General features: G+C 37.8%; 1 protein-coding gene across 2 annotated transcripts in view; it reads right to left on the reverse strand.

Moving 5' to 3' along the window:
• The window catches only part of COL21A1 (collagen type XXI alpha 1 chain), a 185,265-nt gene that overhangs the window by 80,756 nt on the left and 81,799 nt on the right, over nucleotides 1-22,710 (reverse strand). Inside the window, exons 10-12 of one of the 2 annotated variants that reach the window (XM_055330678.1) lie at nucleotides 15,928-15,990; nucleotides 2,422-2,475; nucleotides 2,277-2,330 (exon numbers count right to left, since the gene is read on the reverse strand). In XM_055330678.1, coding sequence (XP_055186653.1) covers nucleotides 2,277-2,330; nucleotides 2,422-2,475; nucleotides 15,928-15,990 — 171 coding nt within the window. The remainder of the gene's footprint in view (nucleotides 1-2,276; nucleotides 2,331-2,421; nucleotides 2,476-15,927; nucleotides 15,991-22,710) is intronic. The other variant, XM_055330677.1, reaches the window with a different exon arrangement.

Consider the following 22,710-nt stretch of genomic DNA (forward strand, 5'->3'; position numbering starts at 1 on the left):
CCGGGAGCCCGAGGGCATCCCCGCTCTCCTGGGTCCTGCTCCAACTCCCTGCGAGCCCCTTTCCGCCCGCCCGGGAAGGTTGGTGCAGCTCCTGCTCCTCCGGGACGGGGCTCTCCTGTCCTGGGGACACTCGCCCCGGCCTCAGCCCGGCTCCTCGCGGGGCCCCTCCCCCTCGGAGGCCTTTTGTTCCTTTATTTCTTTTTCCCCGTCTTCCTACCTTGATAGAAGCGCGGACTCTTCTCACTGTAGCATTCCAGCTGGTCTCTCTTTACATCTCAGGCCGAATTCGTAAATTTTCAGGATGGTTTGAAGGTTATCTAGGTAATTTGGTGGGGACAGGTGATTTGGGGACCCTGCTCTTCCGCCATCTTGCCCCTCCCCCCCCTGTAAATGCATTTCTATTTTGAAGAGAGTAAAATGTCCCCAAACAACAGGGCAGTTAAGGATGTGAGTCATCGAGTTATTGATATTCCTTTATTTTCAAATAGGCACTTTACTCCAATTCTTTTTAAGATGAATAAAAACCCTCCATCTCTTTTTACATCTGGTCTCTAAAACCCACGTAAAAGGGGAAAATAAATTTATTCATTTATCCATTCATAGATACATTCATTCATATATGCATACTTTTATTAAATCCCTGCCATCCCAAAATCAGGCTGATTGTGAGAAAGTTAAAGAAACAGCATTGATTCTGTAGACTAGTATGTAGGTGAGGCATCTGGCACATGGTCTCCTCAGAACAAATATCTGAACAGATATCCTCATGCTCCCAGTGAAATCCCCAGTTCACCTGGCAGAGGGCAGGCAATCTCTCTCAATGTCCCCACAGCCCGAAAATATAAGACCGCTGCCATTTCCTACAAGTATAGCATGCTCCCCATTACCTCTTAAGATATATCTCCATCATTTAAAATAGTCAGAGATTTCTCCATGGCTAAAAAGACCCATTACACAGTAGACAAGAGGAGCTTATGCTATGCTTCAAGAATTATATCGACTGGTGCTATTGCTCTACATCCTTTAACTCTCCCCCAGGTTATAAAGCTGCCCTGATTCAGTCATATTTTCTGCCTCTTTTCTGATCACTAAATTTCCAATTTGCTCTGGGGACTGCTTTGACCCATGTCATGCCCATGATATATGCTAGCCCATCCCATGCTACATCCCAACTGCAGCCATGATACTTGAACAAAACAATCACTACTTATTTAAGAGAGATTCTGTACCAGGAACCATACTAAATATTTTTCGTATATTATTTCATTTAATCCTCACAGTAAACTTATGAAGGAATCACCATTGCGTCAACGAAAAAAAAATAAGACTCAAAGACATTAAGTTAAATGCCCAAGATCAAATAGTTTGAGTGGCAGAAGCATCATTAGATCTGCCAGAGATCCATCCAGAGATGGTACTTTACCAGCTACAATTTTCTGCAACCAACATGAGCAACTATGAAAACATAAAATGGATACAGGTTAGGATCAGAATTTCTCTGATGTGAATGCAGCACACATTTTAAAAAGGTAATATTTTGCAAGGATTGTAGTTAGAAAACTAGTAGAGGCTTTTATCAGAAGCAAATACCAGAATGCCTTCACCGACCTTAAAATACAACCGTGCTTTTAGTTAACAAATCAACATGGGACCTGAGCAAACACAAATGGGCTTCTTGGACATGGACCAGCTACCAGAGCCAGTAAGCCTTGACGGAGTCAGATCCATGGGGAGGTACTAACATAGAGAACATACTTAAAGAACAGGTACTTCAATAGGAAGCTTACCAAATCTCAGAGTTGTAAAAAAAAAAAAAAAAAAAAAGAGTCAGCAGTACAAATGTACTCACTGAAGCCCTAAGGCAGAAGTCCATTAAGACTAAGCCAACAGACCACCTGCCAGATGGGTATCCATTATGGAGAGGGACACGTGAGTATGGGGCCACCTGTGGCTAACACCCATTCCATCCACATAACTCTCTCCCCTCTAAGAAGATACCCCCCCCCATTGCATAACCACAGGGAGAGAATACAGCATCAGAGCAATGCCAATACCTGTTCCATCTGACAGTGATCATCCAGGGACAACCAATTTTATCTAGTGATAAAAGCACCTTCCATGAACTTTATTAGCCAATGACCACTGACAAATTTCTGAGCCCACAAATCTTGGAATTCACCAAGGTGAACACTATTGAATAAGAGGCATCATAGGTAACATCCTTGGTCTTTGAATGACTAAAGTAACTGGACACATTTTTGTTTATGTGCATTTACCTTTTCACCATCTCTCCCTGGTTCTCCTTTGTAACCTGGTAGTCCTTGAACTCCCTAAATGAAGCACAGAATAAAATTCTGTTAATTATGTTTTTTGATTCACTAGAAATGGTAATTCTACAATGTGTATTTATAAATCACATACTTGTATTCCCGGGGATCCTGGGACACCTGGTGATCCTGCAATTCCCTGATATCCCTAAAGAAAAATAAACACAAAATAATTAGCATTTAATCATACTCAAAAAGAACAGTCCTCCGTTTCAGGATTCACTTTTTGAGTGTCTCACACTTAAGACTTCACTTGGTTACTGTTTAAGAAACAAAAATAACAAAGCTTCAAATGCTGAATACGGAATTAATATCCTTCAGTCTTTAGGGAAAAGGTCTTAAATATCTCTAGATTCATAAGAATATCCAGATATTTCAATTAAAAGGGAGGCTTTGGGATGCAAATACAGAGCCAATGTTCACAGCTCCTAAAAAAATGTTTTGCACAAAGAAATATATCCAATACATTCAAGAGAAAAACACCTAAAACTTGGAGATTACACAAATGTAATACATTTTTAAACAACCTGATTAATGGCCATTTGAGTTAATCTCTGGAATAAATTAAAACTTGATAAATGCTCTTCTTCAGAGTAAGTCTGTAACAGCCTTTGTTTTGCCCATTTTAGAAAGCTGCTGATGTTAACTCCATGACCATGGCTGTGACATGATTCCCCCACCTCCCAAGGCTGAGCTGTCTGCAGAGGAGAGCGTCTCTTTCATGTCCATGGCTTCTTACACATCCTTCCAGATACTGGACCTTTGGTAAAACAGCCCAACTTCTACAGACAAGGCAAACTATTCTTCACAGAGCATACGGCAGTTAAAATCCAAAACAAGCTTGCAGGCCCTGGACTTTTGTCTAGGCTTCTCTAGATCAATGTCAAGTTGACTCGGATACCTGGCACCTGAAAATGCATTTCTCCCTCTTATTTAGATTCCATCTCTCTCGCGATCTTACTGTTTGGATACAGCTTTCTGTTTTCAACAGTATTAAAACAGATCTCATTAGTGTTTCCAATTACATCTTCATTGTTAAATCCAAAAGCTTCATTTCCATGTGGCTATTTATGGCTGGTTTTTGTATTCACCACTTACTTGTCAGCACATTTTAACTGTAATTTTAGAGAGAGCATAACTCCCTGCTTTCCCACTCCCATTTTCAAATATTCCTTTTACTATTCTTTGCTAGCTCTAATAATACCAACAATAATAATGGTTGTCTCAGCAACATCACTCCTAGATTATTGTTTTTCCCCTTTTATATGCACTTGTATTTCTTATTCTATAAAATGCTCTGTTAGTCTCCAAATGATAGACTACGTAATTTCTATCACCAACCACGATCATTTCCTTCATAACCCATTCAGCTCTTAAGAGTGTATCACTCCTCCAGGATATCCCACACAAGTTCTGCTACTGAGTTCCTGTTGCCCAATCCGAAACATTTTGCTTCACAGTGAATGAGTATCATAATGAATTGCTCCACAATCCATACACAACAACCTGTTTTTGGGCAGCCAGTTTCTATGTCCTGGGATGATGTGCCTCCTTGATATGAGAAACCCAGTCCAATCCATTTCTGTATTCCAGCATTTAACAGAGCATTCGGCAATTTTTTGTTAACTAAACTTTGGAGAAATTAACCTTCAAGTCATCACACCACACAAAGTGTGAAAAATCCCTTTCCCTAAGGAACATTGTTATGCTTGTGCTGCTACCAGTAGCGAACTGAAGCTTTTAGTAATGCCATGTGGCTCCTGTTCTTAAGATCAGTGAGAAGAAAGAGGAAAGTCAATCTACACAGTCTGCTAAGTCTCGTATCTCTACTACTCTAATTAGCCCTGAATCTCTTTCCTTCAACCACTTTGCAGTCAGATAGGTCTGGAATTAAATTTCAAATCTGTTACCACCGGCACATGCCCAAATGGAGTTAAGTTACTTATAACTGCCACAACTTAGTATGCCTCCAGGTCCTTCAAAACCCTGTATGCACTCTCTGGAAGGTCTGAAAGGATATACAAAAAGGCTATTGTAATTGGGAGAAATAGTAACAGCAATGATTTATACAGTATTTTTCACGTTCCAGACTGAGTGCTTCATATATATTAATTCACTTTACCCTCACAACCACCCTTTAACATAGGTTCTACATTATCCCTATCTGCAGATGAGGAAACCAAGACACATAACATTAAGTAACTTGCCCAAAGATAGATAGATAGATAGATAGATAGATAGATAGATAGATAGATAGATAGATCTAGTAAGTTGATAAAGCCAGTGGAAATACCCTTTATCAGAAAATGCTTTATGGTAAAACAGATCTTATGATTCTAACATAATTAATCAGATTCAAAAAAGCACATTTTGCCAGGCTACTTTTAAATTGTTTAGAATTCGGAGTGCCCAAAGAAAAGGAATGTTCATATAATTCCTCAAAAGAAAGTTACCATGGAGATTGGCTATTTATCAAAATGGACGGACATCTACAAAGTTTACTATAATGAATTTTTTTTCACATTTTTCCAAAAGTTAAGCCAAATGTTGTATCTACTTTACTACTTTTTTCACAAAATGAATATTTTATAGAGCATCAAAAGCTGTTCTCCTCTTCGAAGAAGTTAATATGATCCATTTGTAGAGGACACATTGCATTTTAATGGATTAAAGCAATGTGGAGATGCCCCAGACTGTGTTCCCAGCTCACCTCTGACTCATAATGTGACCTCAGGCAGAGTGATCAAATCACCAAATCCTGGGAGGCAATTCAATAAAGTGGAAAGACAATGAATTTTGAAATTGGAAGACCTTGGGCTGAATTTTGCTCCTCCCTTTACTTTCTACAGAATTTTAGCTAAGTAATTTTGCTTAGCTAAGCCTCAGTTTCTTACCATAAACCAGGATAACAGTGCCCACTTCACTTCTGAAAAGAAATAAATGGAGTCCTAGGTCAAAATGCCTGGCAGATGGTAGGAACTCAATGTGAGTTCCTTTTTTTTTTCCTTTTCAGATTCAGTGACTTCTGTACAGAACCATGGAAACACTTCTGCAAAATGTTATTCTGTAGCCTTAATGGGCACCATTAGCACATGAAGAATGGCAGATCCAGTCATCATCATTTCGATTTAACCCTTTTTCAACATTCATATAGATCTAATGGTAAACATATGAACAAGGTCTCAGTGTATTTTACAATGGCCATGTTTGTTTTGTCTTTGGAGAACTACTATACAGAAATAATAAACGTTTACCATAATATGAGAACAAGTTTGATGTGTTTTTTTAACTTACAATGAGATGCATTCTTGAAAACTTAGTTTTATCATGAAATTCAAAGATGATTTTAGAAGCTAGTAATTAGTAACAAAATAAATAAATACCAAAACCACATCCAAGCTGGGGGATCCCAGGGCAAATCACCAGGAGAAATTGGATGAAATTCAGAAAAATTTTGAACTAAAAAATCAGGAAAATAAAGGTTAATAGGGAGGAATATTACAACACAGAACAACTTCCAAGAGGTACAAAAACTAAACACTAGTTGACTCATAGCAGGATACACTTAAACAAAAAAAAATGCACTGAAACTGTTAAAATAAGCTTTCCATATAGCTGAGTTTTTATTTTTCTGAATACACAAGCTTTATTCTTCTGAATACACAAGCTGGTAGGAGTGTCATTTTCATATGATCTTTGACCAATACTGACATTAATTTTGCCATTTTGCAATTATTAACAGGTCCAAATACCCACCCTACCCCCATGTGCAAGATTTCTGACAGTAAAGTCTTTTCCATGTTCACAGAAAGTCTCTTTGTAAATGAGTCACTTTTTAGGAAAAAAATATTCTCACTGCCAAATTGTAGGGTTGAAGAATACAGAATCAACTTAATTTTCTTCCATGATTCATAGTTATAATGCTCCAGGAAAGATGTATAGCACTGAAATGGAAATTAAGGAAATAAAATCATCAAATGCACAAGGGCCACAATCTCTTCTGAGCCCAATTCTAATCAGACCACAAATTATCCTGCCAATCTCAATATGCAGTGCTTAAGTAGTGAGGAGGATAAAATAACAGATTTCCTTTATGTACTCTAAACTCTAAAAATGAGAATAAAAACCAGAGAAATCATTTTAGATATCACTCTTCTTTTTGAAATGTAAGATTCTGATTCAAAGTTTATTCTATTACATAATTTTCTTCAAAGTTTTCCAAAATCCCCACCGATACCCTTCAGTACACAGCCAGGGTAACTAAGTAACCAAAATCAAATGTATATTTTTAATGTCCACTGGGGATTCTTCTTGCCATCACATTATATAGCTCCATACAATTAAATCCCAAAAATATTCATAAATCTCTGTCTTTTCATGTATAGCTAATATAGAAATCAGTTTGTTTGCCACCTAATTCAACTGCTAGTCAAGTAGTTTACATGCCTGAACTGACTACTCAAATTACTTGACTAACAGATCCCATTAATATATGTAAAATTACACCTGAGCAAAGTTCCAAGAATGGGGATCCTATGGGAGGTAAAAAGTAGACAATCAGGGAAGCTTTCTGAAGCAATAAGCTCCAGGGAACACAAAAGGAAGCATAGTGCAGAAGAGGAAGCCCTTCACTGTGCCATGAAGCATAACAGGATGAGCCACATCCACGGAGACAAAAAAAAAATAGAGACAGCACAAGGGAAAGCATTCCGTTTAACAAGACTGGAATGGTAGACAACTGGAGACTGTGCACAGTTCGTGGGTCTTGTGAAGGATTTTGATCTTTATCCAAACTACTACTACATCAGAGGGCCACACAAGTGACTTGAGAAGCTCACTTGCTACACTGTGGAGATAAATTAGAAGGGGGCAAGAAGAAGCAGGAAGACCATGTGGGAGGTTCCTGCAAAGGATAGGTAACGGTAGGTAGAACCGAAATCTGTTCAAGGTGTATTAAATCCAACCTGATGAGTACAGGATGTGAGGAATCTGAGATAGTGGAACATGCCTGGGTTTCTAGTTGGCAGGTGGTGGCTAACAGATCACTGACAGAGAGGGACTCTAGAAGACAATATTGTGTATTTGATTGCAAAATATGTAGTAGCACAAAATTTTTTAATGTATTTTTATGGACTAAGATAAACAATTTACATTTGACAATGGGAAGCTATATGCTTCTGCAGGGGGATAAACAGAATTCCTACTCAAATTAAAGCCAACTACATTTAATACAAATGAAATTTAATCTAGATCTAATTCTCCCTCCCTTAAGTAAAAGTGGACCAATATCATCTGCTTTCCTATGATAATTCACCTTGAGCCAAGCACATGAAAGAAAACCACTGCTTACCTCTGACAAGCAATCTCTACAGATATAGCTTGGTTCTCAGACTCACAGAATTAAATTAAATTTAGGTAAATTACTTCATTCCCTGAGTAAGGCTGCACTTAAAGTTATACTAAGCGTATTTCAAAAGGAGAATGTACAACTTTTTAAGGTAACCAATAGCATTTTTAATAATTCTTACTTTCCAACTTAAATCTCTAGTCATTATGCTTTCTGTTCAATGGGAAGTGACCAATACCAGCAAACCTCAATCCCTATATCTCACTGTTCTGCTATATTTTTTTCCACAGTACTTTCATAATCTATTATTATTGTCTCTCCCTAGTGGAGTGAGACCTTCAAAATGGCAGTTTTTGTCTCTTTTATTTATTGCTATATTTCCTTAACCTAGAACAGTGGCAGGAACATGATAAATACCCAGTCAATACCCGGTATACAAATGTATGAAAGAATGAATAAATCAGCAAACAAACATTTAAATGTTTATGGAGTTGAACCAATCACCACTACTGAGGGCTCTAAAAACTACAGTAGAAACCGCCCTACATTCATTCAGATTACAATCAAAACAAGACACAATATAAGCATAAACTTATCTTTAAAATCACACCATAAAATTAATTTATAAAAAAAAATCACACATACTAGAAGTGTCACCAAACAATTTCTTGAAGAATTTAATAAACAAATAATATTACACTATGTCTACACACTTATGATTGTATATACTACCCATAAGATATAAAAGTAAGTAATCTATTTAAGAGGCCCATGAGGAAAACAGGGAGAGATCCATACATGAGATTTACATAAAGGGAGCACTGGAGAAACATGAATTAGCTAGCTGACTGAGCTTTGTCTAGGAAAGCATTACAGAAAACTTTTAAATCACATTTTGTTAGAGAAAAGGAAGATAAACTGGCCAAGTAGAAGATGATTCATCTGAGGCAAATGGTCCATATTTTAGTCTACTGGTGAGACTCTCATGAGGGATGCGTGTGTGCATTTGTGTGTGTTTTATGGTACTGGTAGACAGACAATAAACGTTTTTGCTAAAGGAATCCAAACTGAGGTGAAGTGAGAGCTCAGGTAGAAGCTGTTTTCTCTAGACAAATGTTTCATACACTTCATCATTAAGCCATCTCTTATAATTCTCTTTTCCAAGCTAAATAACAGCCATTCCTTTGGCTTATAACCTCATGTACCCCATTTTCCAGGTCTTAATCTTCATGGCACTCAGCCCCGAATTCCCCACAGCTCTTAAACTGTTGAGTCCACAACCAGCACCATATCCAGTTCAGTCTGAAGGAGGAAAACATAAAAACTTGTCTCATGGGTCCTATTGCTCTACCATTAATTATTCACCTCCTGTCAAGCTGACTCTGCAAGCCTGCTAGATTTCTTCCCTTTCTTCCTATTCTCCACCATCATTCTCAACCATTTTATAACAGCATCTCTTGTTCAGGATTACACCTGAGGTTCAATCAGTTCTCCCCCACAGACCTTCTTATGAGTTCTTACTCTCTCCCCCATTTCTCTCTTCTAAATGAAATCCAAATCCTACAAATCCCTAAAGTATAGTATGCTAAACCAAATCTAACACTTCAGAAATGGGACTGTCATCTTTCTTAATATAATTGTTATATATTTACTAACAATGCCAAAAATTGCATCAGCCTTTCAGACAGCCCCATTTACAAATGCTGGTCCCTTTTCACCAAGGTTAAATTTAAATAACATGTCCCAGACAACTATGAGCCATACGCTTTGTTGGATTGAATTTCACTATTTTAGGATAGCCATTCTCCAAGTTCACTAAATCTTTTTGGATCTCCATGTACCCCAAGTGCCAAAATAAATTCCAACAGTGAAATCAAGAATTAAAAATTCTTAAAAATTATAATAAAGTAAATGAACAGAGTAATACTAAAAAAAAAAGAACACTGGAAGAAATAACAAAACATTTAATTGTTAAAAATTTTACATTGCTAAAAATTAAAAACAAAACCATACACCAAATAAATAACTAGAAGAAACATTTGCAACATATATGTCAAAAGATTAATTCTCTTAATGCATAGGAAGCTCTTACTAATCATCAACCTGCAAAATACTACCACTCCTAGAGAAAATGCATAAAGGAAAAGAAAGGACACTTTACAAAAAGGGAACTCACTCTGGATGTCGGATTTCTATATTCAACTATCACTTAAACTTTCTACTTGAACAGGGGCCCCTGACTGGCTCAGTCAGTGAAGTATGTGACCCTTGATCTTGAGGTTGTGGATTCAAGCCCCATATAGGGTGCAGAGATTACTTAAAAATAAAATCTTTAAAAAACTTCTACTTTTCATCTGACAAAAATTTAACATATATTCTAAAACAAATTCTTGATTTTCCTTGCCCAAGTTTTTCTTTCCATCCATCCACATCTCACTAGTCTCCTTTGACTTCTCTCCTACAAACTCATGTAGTATATATATATATCATCAAATCCTATCAACGATAATTTCAAGATACCCCCCCACCCTGAAAGTCAGTAAGCTCTCTACACCTACCTACCATCCTGATATTAGCTGCCATCATTTTGCTCCTAGATTATTATTCCAAGAGCCTCCAGACTGATCTCCTTGGTTTTTGCCCTCACTGACCTAAACTCTATTCTAAACTCAGAAGTTAAATTTTTAATTTTTTAAAAATAAATTATATCACATTAATCCTTTACTCAAGACCCCTCAGTGGCTCCTGAGTTCACTCCAACTAAAAGCCAAAGTCATCATAATGGCCTAAAGAACTCTACTCAATCTCCCCTCTTTTCTCCCTCCTATCTACACAGCTTCATCTCCTACTAACATGCTCCACCCCTCTCTGTTTGTGGTTTGATAAAATCATGTAACTTTGAAATTTCCCATCTGTGCTATCACTTTTGTAAGATTTAACCCTCCTAAGAAGTCTAGGCATGCTCTGGAATCTCTACACTAGACAGGGATACACTGAGGAGGGCAGGGACAAAGAGGAGTACTGCATCATGGACTACGGCCCATTGACCAATCTACTCTTCTCTCTATGGGTAGCAGTGTGGTATCAGTCTTCCTAGGTCAACTAAGGCCAATGATACAGAAAACCACCTCCAAAATCTGACAGGTTTAATCTAGCCTATCTTTCTCTTTTAGTAAATACAATAGCTTTCATGGAATCTTAGAAAATTAGCACTGGAGAGAATGTGGGCCTCATCTGGCACCATCTCTCATTTTCCAGACAAAGAAACTGAGACCCACAAAAGCAAAACAACTTTTAAAAGCAATGCTCTGCATGGGCAGAACAACCTCAGTTCTGACAACCAGCTAGGGTTTTGGTTCCAGTAAAGTACTTTAGTTCATAAAGAGTAATTAAATAATGACAGAAAACAGAAACAAGCACTACAAAAATATAAACTTCTACAAAATCATAAAATAGTCTATTGTATGTTTTCATATATAGCCTTCATTTTTAAAAAAAATCAATGTTATAGAGTATGATGCCTTTATTAATAATACTTTTCCAAATTACCTAGTGGGATATATAAATATTTCCCCTGCTTCTCTTTCTATAATGATAGAATAGTGAAACAGAAATACACTCAGACAGTGCTGATAGAAATCATTTAGCTGATAGACAAATGAGAAAGGAAAGGAAGAATTTGAAAATAGCTCTTTAATTTTGTTTGAAGGCATTTTCCTTATGAAAATTAGTATTTCTCCAGAGTGGAATAATTTCCTATTTAAAGCTTCAGTTGACTTGGCCTGGTTATAATGTGAAAGAGATTCAAACTGCTTATTGAAGGGGATTGCACAGAACCAAATCCAAACAAAGCAGAATTCCCTTCGAATTGTTCCATCCAAGTTTCCTTGGTCCAGATGGCTTCAATCGCCAGCCAGAGACTCCACCCACACCTTCCCACTCCCGCTGTGCACTGGCCCTGGACACACGCTAATGACCCTCAGCTGTTCTGGCTCCTAGACTCACTTTCTCTTCCTGCCTGGCCACCCAACCTCCTCCTACATCCACTCCTATCTCCTACAGAGAGAAAGAAACAGAGGGAAAGGGAGACATTTAGGAAAAGAGTCATACCTTTGGGTAAATAGGATTTGCATTAGTGAATCAGTTTCTTATTGCTGCTGTAACAAACTATCCCAAACATAATGGCTTACAACAATATATACTTATATTCTGGAGGTCAGAAATCCAACCTGCTTTTAGGGACCTAAATTCATGATGTCAGTGGGGCTGCATTCCTTCTAAAGGTTCTAGAGGAAGATGTGTTCCTTCCCCTTCCACCAGCTTCTGGATGCTGATGATATGCCTTGGCTCATGGCCACCTCATCCTGATCTCTGCTTCTGTCATCACACCTCCTCCTCTGACTTGGACACTCCTGCCTCCCTGCTGTAAGGATTCTTGTGATTATGCTGGGCCACTCAGATAAATTTCTGCCTGCATCTCAAGATTCCTGATCTAATCATATACACAAAGTTCCTAATCTAACATATTCACAGGTCTTAAGATTAGGATGTGGACATTATGATGTTTGTTCTTTCTCTCACATCAGATAGTACCCAATATCATCTAACATCTAATGTCAGGTACTACATAGCTATTCCTATGTCTATACATAAAATCACACAAACACATATACGTGTATGGAATAGGATGAGATAACAAGTCCATTATAGCTGAAATAAGAGTCATAGAGTAATATCCATGATTACTGTATCAGGCTTATTACAACTAATTTATAGTACTTTACTCATGGCAAAATATTTAAAAAGAAGGGGGAAAAAAAAGCAAACTAGAAATGATGGCCTATGAAGGGCTTGCTCACCACTCACCTCCATATACTGCCCAGGACTTTTCACCACAGAAAAAAATAAAAAGCCTAATTTAGTAGTACCATCAGAGGAGCTCTATGTCCTTATGAGGTGCCAGCAGATGACATTTCAGTATATCAAGTGTATCTGCTTTGGAGTAGGACAGTCCCCTAGTTGCCAATAACAGACAAAGCAGGTCTCAGGAAAGAAGTCTTCAGGAAGAGGAGGGGACATGTTTATAAAACTCCTCCTACCCACTGTGATCAGGAGAAAACTTACACAGGGCCTGGGGTAGTGTTCAGTAGGAGGAAGGAGGTGCAGTGAGGGAATGCGACCAAGTCACAAGGCACTTTAAAGTAAGAAAAGGATGGGATATAAGGAACCACAAGGAAAATGTTGACATGTAACAGGAGTTAAGAATAATAGCAAAGATGTTAGGTTTAGAACCTCTTTGCTTCATTCAATTCAAATAGAAGCAGTCTGATAAATTTTTCATCTTTTCTCCCACAAATCACTACCTGGCCACTTCTGTACTTATCGGCTTGGCCTACTCCACATAAAGGTTCAACTGTCCATACTGTACCAATGTCCTCCCACCTACCTAAGGATTTTCTTCCTGCAAATATCCCTTATCTCCCAAATCAGTGATTTTTTTCTCCTTCTGCCTCATTTTCATCATCATAAAAACATGTTGTAACATATCCAATCTTTTAAAAGACCTTTTTATTCCACATCCTAAATATGCAACTGCTCCATTTATCTGATCCTCATTCTACCCTTCCGAAAAAACTTCTATATTCAGTCATCATTTTATCTCACACACTCTCTTGAGCCCATTTCAATTCAGCTTTTGTACCCACCCTCCCTAATCCCCATTTATCAAGAGCCTCCCTAACTCCATATAGCAAATCCAATGTTCTAGGCATAGAGCTCACTTTTCTCAACATCTTAGCAACAATGACACAATTGAGCACTCCCTTCTTGAAATGCTTTCTTCACCTGGCTTTCAGGATGCCACTCTCTCCTGGTTTTCCTCCCACTTCACCAGTCTTTCTTTCCCAATTTCCTTGGCTGCATCATTGCCCTTTTTTCCCTCTAAAGACAGCCCAAGGTTTGGTCTACTGCCCCTTTCCTTTCTCCATTTGTCTGTGGTCCACTCTCTAAATGATCTCATCCACTCTGGTGGCTTCGGAAAGATAAAACTACATTGCTAACAAGTCCCAACTGTGTATTTTCATTCTCAAACACATCCCTGAACTCAAGATTCCTCTCTCCAGCATCCTAGGAAACAACAAGACATACTCCCCCGCCCCCAACTGCTGTCTGGCTCAGTGTGCTGTTCACACAAAGATCCTCCAAGTCTTCCCTGATTCACGCCTCACATCTAATTTGACACCAATTCTGACCAGCTTTATATTAAAAAAATAATCCAGAATATGACCACATATCTTCCCTTTTACCATATAGCCCTAGTCCAAGCCATGTTTATTTCTTCTTTAGAACCCTGAAATAGGGATGCCAGGTGGCTCAGTGGTTGAGCATCTGCCTTTGGCTCAGGTCGTGATCCTGAGGTCCTGGGATTGAGTCCCACAATGGATTCCCTTCTGCCTGCTTCTCCCTCTATGTCTCTCATAAATAAATAAAATCTTTAAAAAAAAAAACCTGAAATAACCTCCCACATGATCTCCTGCTTCCACTCTTGCCCTACATAATCTACTCTCCACTTGATATTTGTCTTTACCTTTCTAAAATATAACCCAAGTCAAGTCACTTCCTATCTCAAAATTCCCAAATGCATTGCCATGGAGGATGTACATGGAGAATGCAGTCAGGTGGGTCAGTTGAGCAGCACTGCCCCAATCACCCAGCAGCTCCTTAGCTCTCTACAGCTTTGTTTGGTCATCATCTTGCAACCTCTGCAGCCTCCCTTCTTTGACAGTCTTTCTCTAGAGAGGTTCATCTGTATATTTAACCCTTTTCCCACACAACACTGGTATAAAAGGCCGCAGCACATCACTACTTCTTCAAAAGTTGGCTGTATTTTCGAATTAAATTTGTCAGCAAACCTCTCTCAGAGACTAACAAGCTCTTGTATCGTGATGGTTGGGGTACTGATGGTTTAACATTGGGCTGTGTTTCCCTCATTCTTTAAATGTTACTGGCTCACAATACAAACCTTCCCATCCTTCATGGCAAGAGATTAATGTCTCATGATAAAGAAAATCTCTTAGAGGCACCTGGGTGATTCAGTCAGTTAAGTATCCAACTCTTGATTTCAGCTCAGATCATGATTCCAGGATTGTGAGATCAAGCCCTGCGTCTGGCTCCATGCTGGGTATGGAGCTTAAGATTCTCTCCCTCCGTCAGCACCCCTTCACTTTCCCTCTTAAAAAAGGAGTCTCTTAGAAAATACTTTTTTGGTGACAATTATTTAACATTTAAAGTCAAATTCCTAATGTTTATTTACTTTTATGAACATGTTGAGAACTGAACTACCTGAAAATATCTGCTTAGAATGCTTTAAGTGCATTTGCTTTAAGTTTTCTTAATTCAAAAATGTTCCTAAATTTCTCTTGAAACTTAGAGTATATTATTTTTTTCAGATTATAAGTATATTCTAGTGCATATATATCCTTAAGAAATATCTCTTTTAAAAAGATTTTTAACTTGAAAACTTCCACAGATGTAAAGGGAAAAGATTTCTGAACCTAGCTATTCATTGATACTTAATGGACAACTTTTTAAATGTAACAAAGATGCATGCAATTTTCAAGTATTGCACCTATGAAGTGACTAGAATGCTGATTCTGTTGACCAAGCCAGGCTTAACGTTCCTCTCCGCTTAACTAAACTTCAGGCAGGCTTCTTCCTAATTCTCAGCCCCTGTCTCCCTTTTCTTTTTTACTCTAGATAATTTGTAATTATAAATTCTTTCTCTGACCCTTTGAGTGGCAAACCTTTTTAAAAGCGTCTTATCAGTTTTACAACTAGCATAGAATGTCTTTCTCAAGGACCTAGGAGCCATCTCTTTGAAATATAATCATCTAGAAAGCCAAGTACCCAGATCTTCCAGTCTCTGTGGGATGGCAGTACCCTAACTTTGATGATTGCCAACTAACAAATACAGACGGCCTACTCACAGAGCAAAACATCTGCCAAAGTCAGGGTAACTCAATTTGCTCCATCCCATTTATCAACTGGCTAAAGTCCTCCAGTACTTTTCCACTAGCTCATCCCAACACTCAAGGGCTCTCCCTTTTCTTTGTTACAGTGAGTAGAGTTCAATTTCTCTCCCTATTACAGTAGTCTTAAGTAAAGTCTTCCTTGCCTATTTAACTTTGCCCAGTGCAATTTCTACTTTGACATCATAATCCCAGTACTGGAGATGACTAAGCTTTCAGTACTCACAGGCTTACCATCTTGACCAGATTGTCCAGGGTAGCCAGGGTTCCCAGGCTGTCCAGGTTCACCCTAGAAAGGAAAAGAACTTCTCAATACAAAACCAACCACACTGCTGTTGTCAGAGCCCTTTTAAGTTTCAAGCCAATTCCATTACTTGTAGCTCTTTGTATTTTCAAAAAACAAAACAAAACAAAACAAAAAACAGACATCCCAAAATAGGGTTAGAAAAATAATGGCATATTTTAAATGCCCACATTACCAAATAAAGGCTTTTTCTTATGTAAAAATTTCAATGATTTATCTCTGTGAGCATACCAGGTATAACAAGTACTTTTCACCAATGAAAATGTCAGTACTTGTGGCAGGATACATTTTTAGAATTCTGAACGAACTGAAGTGTTACAGCAAATACGGTCTCAGTGATAGCCATCTTTCCTTCATAATTCTATTCTATTTAGATTTAATTCTACTTTAAATGTTAAACTACCAATATCAATGACCTATGATATAATAATTCAATTTTCAATTATCTCTTTTTAAAAAAAAAGTCCACAGGCTATACAATCTTACACATAGGACTCAAGTTTAAACCTGCATAATGGTCATTTCTTTTAGTCCAATGTGTCTCTTTGACTATATTTATAACCTTATTTTAATGTTAAAATTTTTAAATCTAAATATTTATATGAGAGAGAGGCCCAAACCAAACAACTTTGCCCAACTTCCATAGTCCTTGAACACATGTAATACCTAAGAAATGAACAAATGACCTTTGCCTCCACAAACCAAGGATATCCAAAGAACGTTATTCCATGACATGACAATGAGCCCAGGCACAATCTATGGAATTCTAGTATGTTGCCCAATGGCCAGTACTGACCATTTGGATGGTTACCACCCATGAAAAAAGCAATGAAAGCAACATTATTTGTGAGGTGAGGGTTTTGTATAATTTAATTATAAAACTACTTCACAATTAATATATTAATCTATTGCTGAGTCCACGAGAGCTACATGGGACATCTTGCTTAAAAACATGAAGTCTCAGTGATCAGTATCAGTAAACTTCTGCACAGAGACCAGGCAACTTATTTCAGCTCAATAATTCATTATTTATATCAAGAAATTATTCACACAGGACCCCAAAAATTGTAAGTTAACTGAACACCAATACTAAGTGTACTTTCACAGAGCCAAATTTGCAGGTCTGAAATACTACCTCAGGCGACTGGCTAGAGAGATTAGTTCCTGAAACATAAAATGGAAAATAGAAAGAACTATGTGAACTCCATTAAGTGGCCAATGACGGAGGGATGGGCTTTTTACTTAGGAGCTGCCCAAGAACATAGCAGGAGGAAAGGCTGAGAAGAATGGAAATGTCATTTTTAAAAGAGATGAAGAATAACTGTAAATCCAGGGAGAAAAATAATGCTGAAACATATCATCTCTCACTGAAGATACAGAATTTATAATCTTAACCTAAGAACTTCCACTGTTAGCCTGGAATTAAGGAGTAACATTCTGGTTCTCAAGGCAGTTAGAGTTTTTTTTGAGAGGATCACCTTAATCTCTAGCCTCTCTGCCATCCTTTATCCATGTTCAAATTAGACTTGCTATCTTTCAACAAATTCTATCTTTTTTTTCCTCCTGGCGAGAAGTTTTTCTTCCTTTTCCAATAAAGAATCAATTACTCCTTTTTTCCTGGATGCCTTTTTCTCTTGAAACGCTAGAACAGCTCCTATCACTGATCTTTTATTAAGTAGAGTTTTCTCAGTGTTCCCTTGATTTATCTTCATTTATCATTTGGACTGAGATTTCCTGAAAACAGGGTCTTTATATTCTCTTTTTTAGGGGATGAGGAAGGCTGACAATGTTGGTACAAGCAAGGATTCAATAAATATTTGCCGACTGATTTATTTTAAATCAAATTTCCTGCTAGTGACCCCCTTTACTTGCAAAGTATTAATTATCAGCAAAACCTAGGATATCAAAAGGATCTGAGAGGGTTTATCCTCTATTATGATATTATGATTATGAGACAGTTTATCCTCTATTATGCTGGAATTACACCTTTGGTACAAGACACAAGGTTTGTGTTTTAACACTGCATAAAAGTAGGAAATGTTGGGCCGGCGGGATCAGCAGGGATCGGGAGGCACCAACAAAATGGTGGTGGATCCTCCACCTTGTTACCCCCACCTCAGAACTTTCCCACCACCAGCAGACCACCCAAGGACACAACATCAGGGGGAGACAGGACCTATGCAGGAAACCTGAACCACACCTTACCCAGATCCCATATAAGGGCATAAGCAGTTATCACCCCATACAGACACAACCCCTTACCCCTCCCCACTTAAAAAGCTCACAGGTACTCCCCTTTGGGGCGACTTTTCTGCCCGACTTCCCACTTTCTCCCTCCCCTGAGAGTGAGGGTGCATCCCATTAAAAGCTTGCCTCCACCAATTTTTGCCTGGTCTATTTCATTTCACTACCAATCAGATTAAACCTGATAGAAAACATATTAACAACATTTTAAATCAATAAAAACTAAGTTTCCAAGACAGAAAAAAATCATACAGAAGATAAATCCAATGTGACTTCAAAAGGATCGTAACACTGGTGAACAGGCTCAAGAGGGAAAATAATCTCTTTTGCAGGTTCTATTATTGCTGGTAGATGTTACTGGTTATTTTGACTATTGTCCTACTAATTTGCAAAAACTCAGGAAGGTTTGATGCTGTTTCCATACAATTGGGAAAATAAAGTAAGACACTAATTTTGGAGAGAAGACCAATCAAAATAAAAATTCAATTTGTATTACTGTGATAAAAGCTAATGCTCATGTCCACAATAGCCAAACTGTGGAAGGAGCCTTGGTGTCCATCGAAAGATGAATGGATAAAGAAGATGTGGTCTGTGTATACAATGGAATATTACTCAGCCATTAGAAATGACAAATACCCACCATTTGCTTCAACGTGGATGGAACTGGTGGGTATTATGCTGAGTGAAGTCAGTCAGTTGGAGAAGAACAAACATTATATGGTCTCATTCGTTTGGGGAATATAAAAAATAGTGAAAGGGAATAAAGGGGAAAGGAGAAAAAATGAGTGGGAAATATCAGAGAGAGCGACAAAACATGAGAGACTCCTAACTCTGGGAAACGAACAAGGGGTGGTGGAAGGGGAGGTGGGCAGAGGGATGGGGTGACTGGGTGACAGGCACTGAGAGGGGCACTTGACGGGATGAGCACTGGGTGTTATATGTTGGCAAATCAAACTCCAATAAAAAATATACAAAAAAATAAAAAATAAAAAAAAGCTAATGCTCAATCTTTATCATTTATTGTATGCTAAGCACTGCCATAAAAGATTTACATATGCTAAATTACTTAATTCTCATAATAATCCCAGGCAGCAAGTAATTTTATTATTCCCATTTTTTTATATAGGAAAAATGAGGCCCCTATATAGGAAAACTGAGGCCCAGAAGGTTAGGTCACTTGCTCAAGGTCCCACAGCAGTAGTGGAGATGGCACTTGAACTCAGCCAATTTTGTTCCAGAGTCCACACTCCTGCACACTACAACCCTGACCACATTAAAATGCATATACTGATTAGAACCAGACCTGGGGACTGTTAGCAAATTTAACAGAGAAAACAATTTCCAAATACATTAAATGAGACATAGGCCCTATTATTGTACAACTGTGACTAAATTCCCAATCCACTTTCTGCTAATTTAGTTGAAACATTTCCACATTTTGAATTTTAAAAAACTATGTGTTCAGCCGAAAAGCAATACTTACTTATGTTGAATTGAACTCATGCCACAGGATTTTTGAGTTGTTGACAGGAGTGGAAATGTCATGGACTAAGCTAAAACATCTCTGAATATGGCCTCTCAAGTAGTGTAAATATGAATAATCAGAGTAAGAAACATTTGTGCTTGCAAGAGCAAGCTAATATTTGCAATTGCTCATCTGAAACAAATGTCTTTGGAACTCTCCAGCTAAGCCCAATTCCCAAGTGTTCAAGCCCTCTTCTCAAAACTCCTTGTGCTTCATGCTACCCTCTGCAGGAGTAACTGACCTAAGACCTATTCTTAGGTCTTGCCTAAACACAACCTCTTCCCTCCCTCAAAATTCAAACACCCACTCTCTCAGGCTAGAAAGAATCCACTTAGTCTGGGAAAATTAACATAAAAATGTGAATGCCCAGTGGCCCCTGAAATTTTCCAAAGGCTTTTGTATTTAACCAGAGGTTACTTTGATAGCCTGAATGAATCTCTAATGGTAGTATCTTGAGGGTGAAGCAAAGGATATCAACAGAGATACAGTTGCAGAGAGAGTGGCATTTCAGAGAAAAGGATTAGTAGGAAATTGTTCCTTCTGGGACGCCTGTGCGGCTCAGTGGTTAAGCATCTGCCTTCAGCTCAAGACGAGATCCTGGAGTCCCAGAATAGAGTCCCACATCAGGCTCCCTGCATGAAGCCTGCTTCTCCCTCTGCCTATGTATCTGCCTCTCTCTCATTGTCTCTCATGAATAAATCAATAAAATCTTTAAAAAAATAGAAATTGTTCCTTCCTAAAAAAAGAAAAATGCCTTCTTTCCACTTCTGAAATAAAAGATCTAACACCAAGGTTAGAACAAATGTGAGTAGCTTGTTTCCACAAATGTTCCTAGGATGACTAAAGTGGGGGAAGAAGCTGCCATTTGCCAGCAAAGGTCTTTTGAAAGGGGAGTTGGTAAACTGGGGTTGCCTGGATCTTACATGTCACAACAAAGGCATCCCATATAGGTTAACCGGAAAGAGAGGTGAATCTTATTTTTTCTATGATTTCATGATTCATTAAATAAAAAAACCATTACCATTAAGCACTGTGTCAGACACTGGAAACCCAAAGGAGAACTTAATTTGTATTAACCTTCATTGTGAAGTGTGTGCATATAAAATTATTCCAACAGATTTATTAATTTGATCACTCCCTCTGTTTGACATTAGGGATACAAAATGAATTAACTATTCTTCAAGGAACTCACAATCCAGGAATGAATATATATATATTTTTTTCTATGCTTGTTGTAGAGTTACAATGCCATGTTAAGTCTATGTATAGGATACCATCATTAACTTGACCTCGTTTTCCCATAGGGTTGTCACATCTTTTGGAAACAAAGAATTTTAAACCAATGACTTTATTTTTGAATAAGCTCTGACCCAACCATCCATAGGAATTTCTTCTGTTTCAGTCTGAGGACTTGACTCTCAGCTCCCAGATCTCTATTTCTGGCTAATAGGAAGACTAGATCTGTTCTTCCCAGGTAACTCTTTTTGATGGACATCCGCAAAACTTTCCAGAGAACGTCTAATAAAAATGGCCAATAAATCTCAGTTGGATCTATAGGAAAATTGCTTCATCTGTTTTAGTTTCAGTTCTGTTAATCTAATTAAAACCCTGTTAATTCCCCAAGCCAGAGATTCTCTAAAGGAAATAAAACTCAGAGGGTTGCTAGGGATTCTGTTTTTCACATAAAGGTCCCTGATGTGGGTAAGGAACCACCTCCAGGGGAAAGAGCACTAAAAAGATGGAAGAGTATGTGTGTGTTCCTGTCCTCTGGCCAGATTTTCTGAAGAAAATGGAAAGCAGATCAAGAAGGCACGCCAATTTGAAGATTGGTGGAAAACTGCAATTTCACTTAAAGTGGTAGGTGGCAATAGCGTGAGATTATGACTAAGAAAAGAAAATGAGGAACACATTAAACTTGGAAATACAGGGTATCAGAAGCCTTAATCAGATAAGACAAAGGGTGTGCTTAAAATCTGCTGTAGGAACATACATGAACATACAAGACAACTAACAGACCACTAATAAAAGTTCAGAAAACATCAGAGGTATCTGATGCCTCACAAAAGTGGACAGCCCTTTAGAGACCCTGGGGGTGGCCTGAACTTCCTTGGGAGTCAGAAAAGCACTGGGGCCTTTGAGAGATCAGACATTATGCAAATTTGATTTCTGTATTATATCTCTCACAGATTAAATCATTTTATGCATAATATTCCAAGTTGAATAAGCTATATGTGTGTGTGTGTGTGTGTGTGTGCGCGTGTGTGTATATGTTTTAAAAAGAAGTCTGCTGGTAGATCATACCAAGTTGTTTTACAAGGTATATTCTCCTAGAAGTATCCTATCCTAAAGGTATTTCTCCTTTATGTAAAAGCACCCAAAATAACATGTAGTTACTTTATAAAGAACAAAGAACACCTGGATTAACTTTCCTAAATGCAATCTAAAAATAGTTTATAAGAGTAAATTGATTATAATATACTAAAGTCAAATTCTAAGCCAAATAGATTTACTGCGAATGAAATAGTGAATGTACACTTTTATTTCTTAAATTACATTTCTTTCTTGATTTTGATGCTAAGTCTGAAACAGGCCATGAGCTATCACATAAAAATGGACAGAAGAAACATGAATGAAAGGTAGGAAGAAATAAATTATCTTAGATGAGCAGTTTAAAAGCTAAAATTTTCATAGTGACAAACACTAAGGAAATTCCATCTAAATGAACTTTATAATTCACATTTCAAAATTCATGTTAACAAAAATTAATAATTATTGCTTGGTCACCTCAAGCAATAAATGATTATGTAAAATACTCTTTTTGGTTAGGACATCATACCTGCTTCCAAGTTAGACATTATTTTTATTTAAGTGATATTTTAAGATAGTATTAAATGAATAAGATTTAGGGGCACCCCAGGTGGCTTGGTCGGTTAAGT

The sequence above is a fragment of the Nyctereutes procyonoides genome, unplaced genomic scaffold (assembly GCF_905146905.1).
Source record: "Nyctereutes procyonoides isolate TBG_1078 unplaced genomic scaffold, NYPRO_anot_genome, whole genome shotgun sequence".
Classification (NCBI taxonomy): domain Eukaryota; kingdom Metazoa; phylum Chordata; class Mammalia; order Carnivora; family Canidae; genus Nyctereutes; species Nyctereutes procyonoides.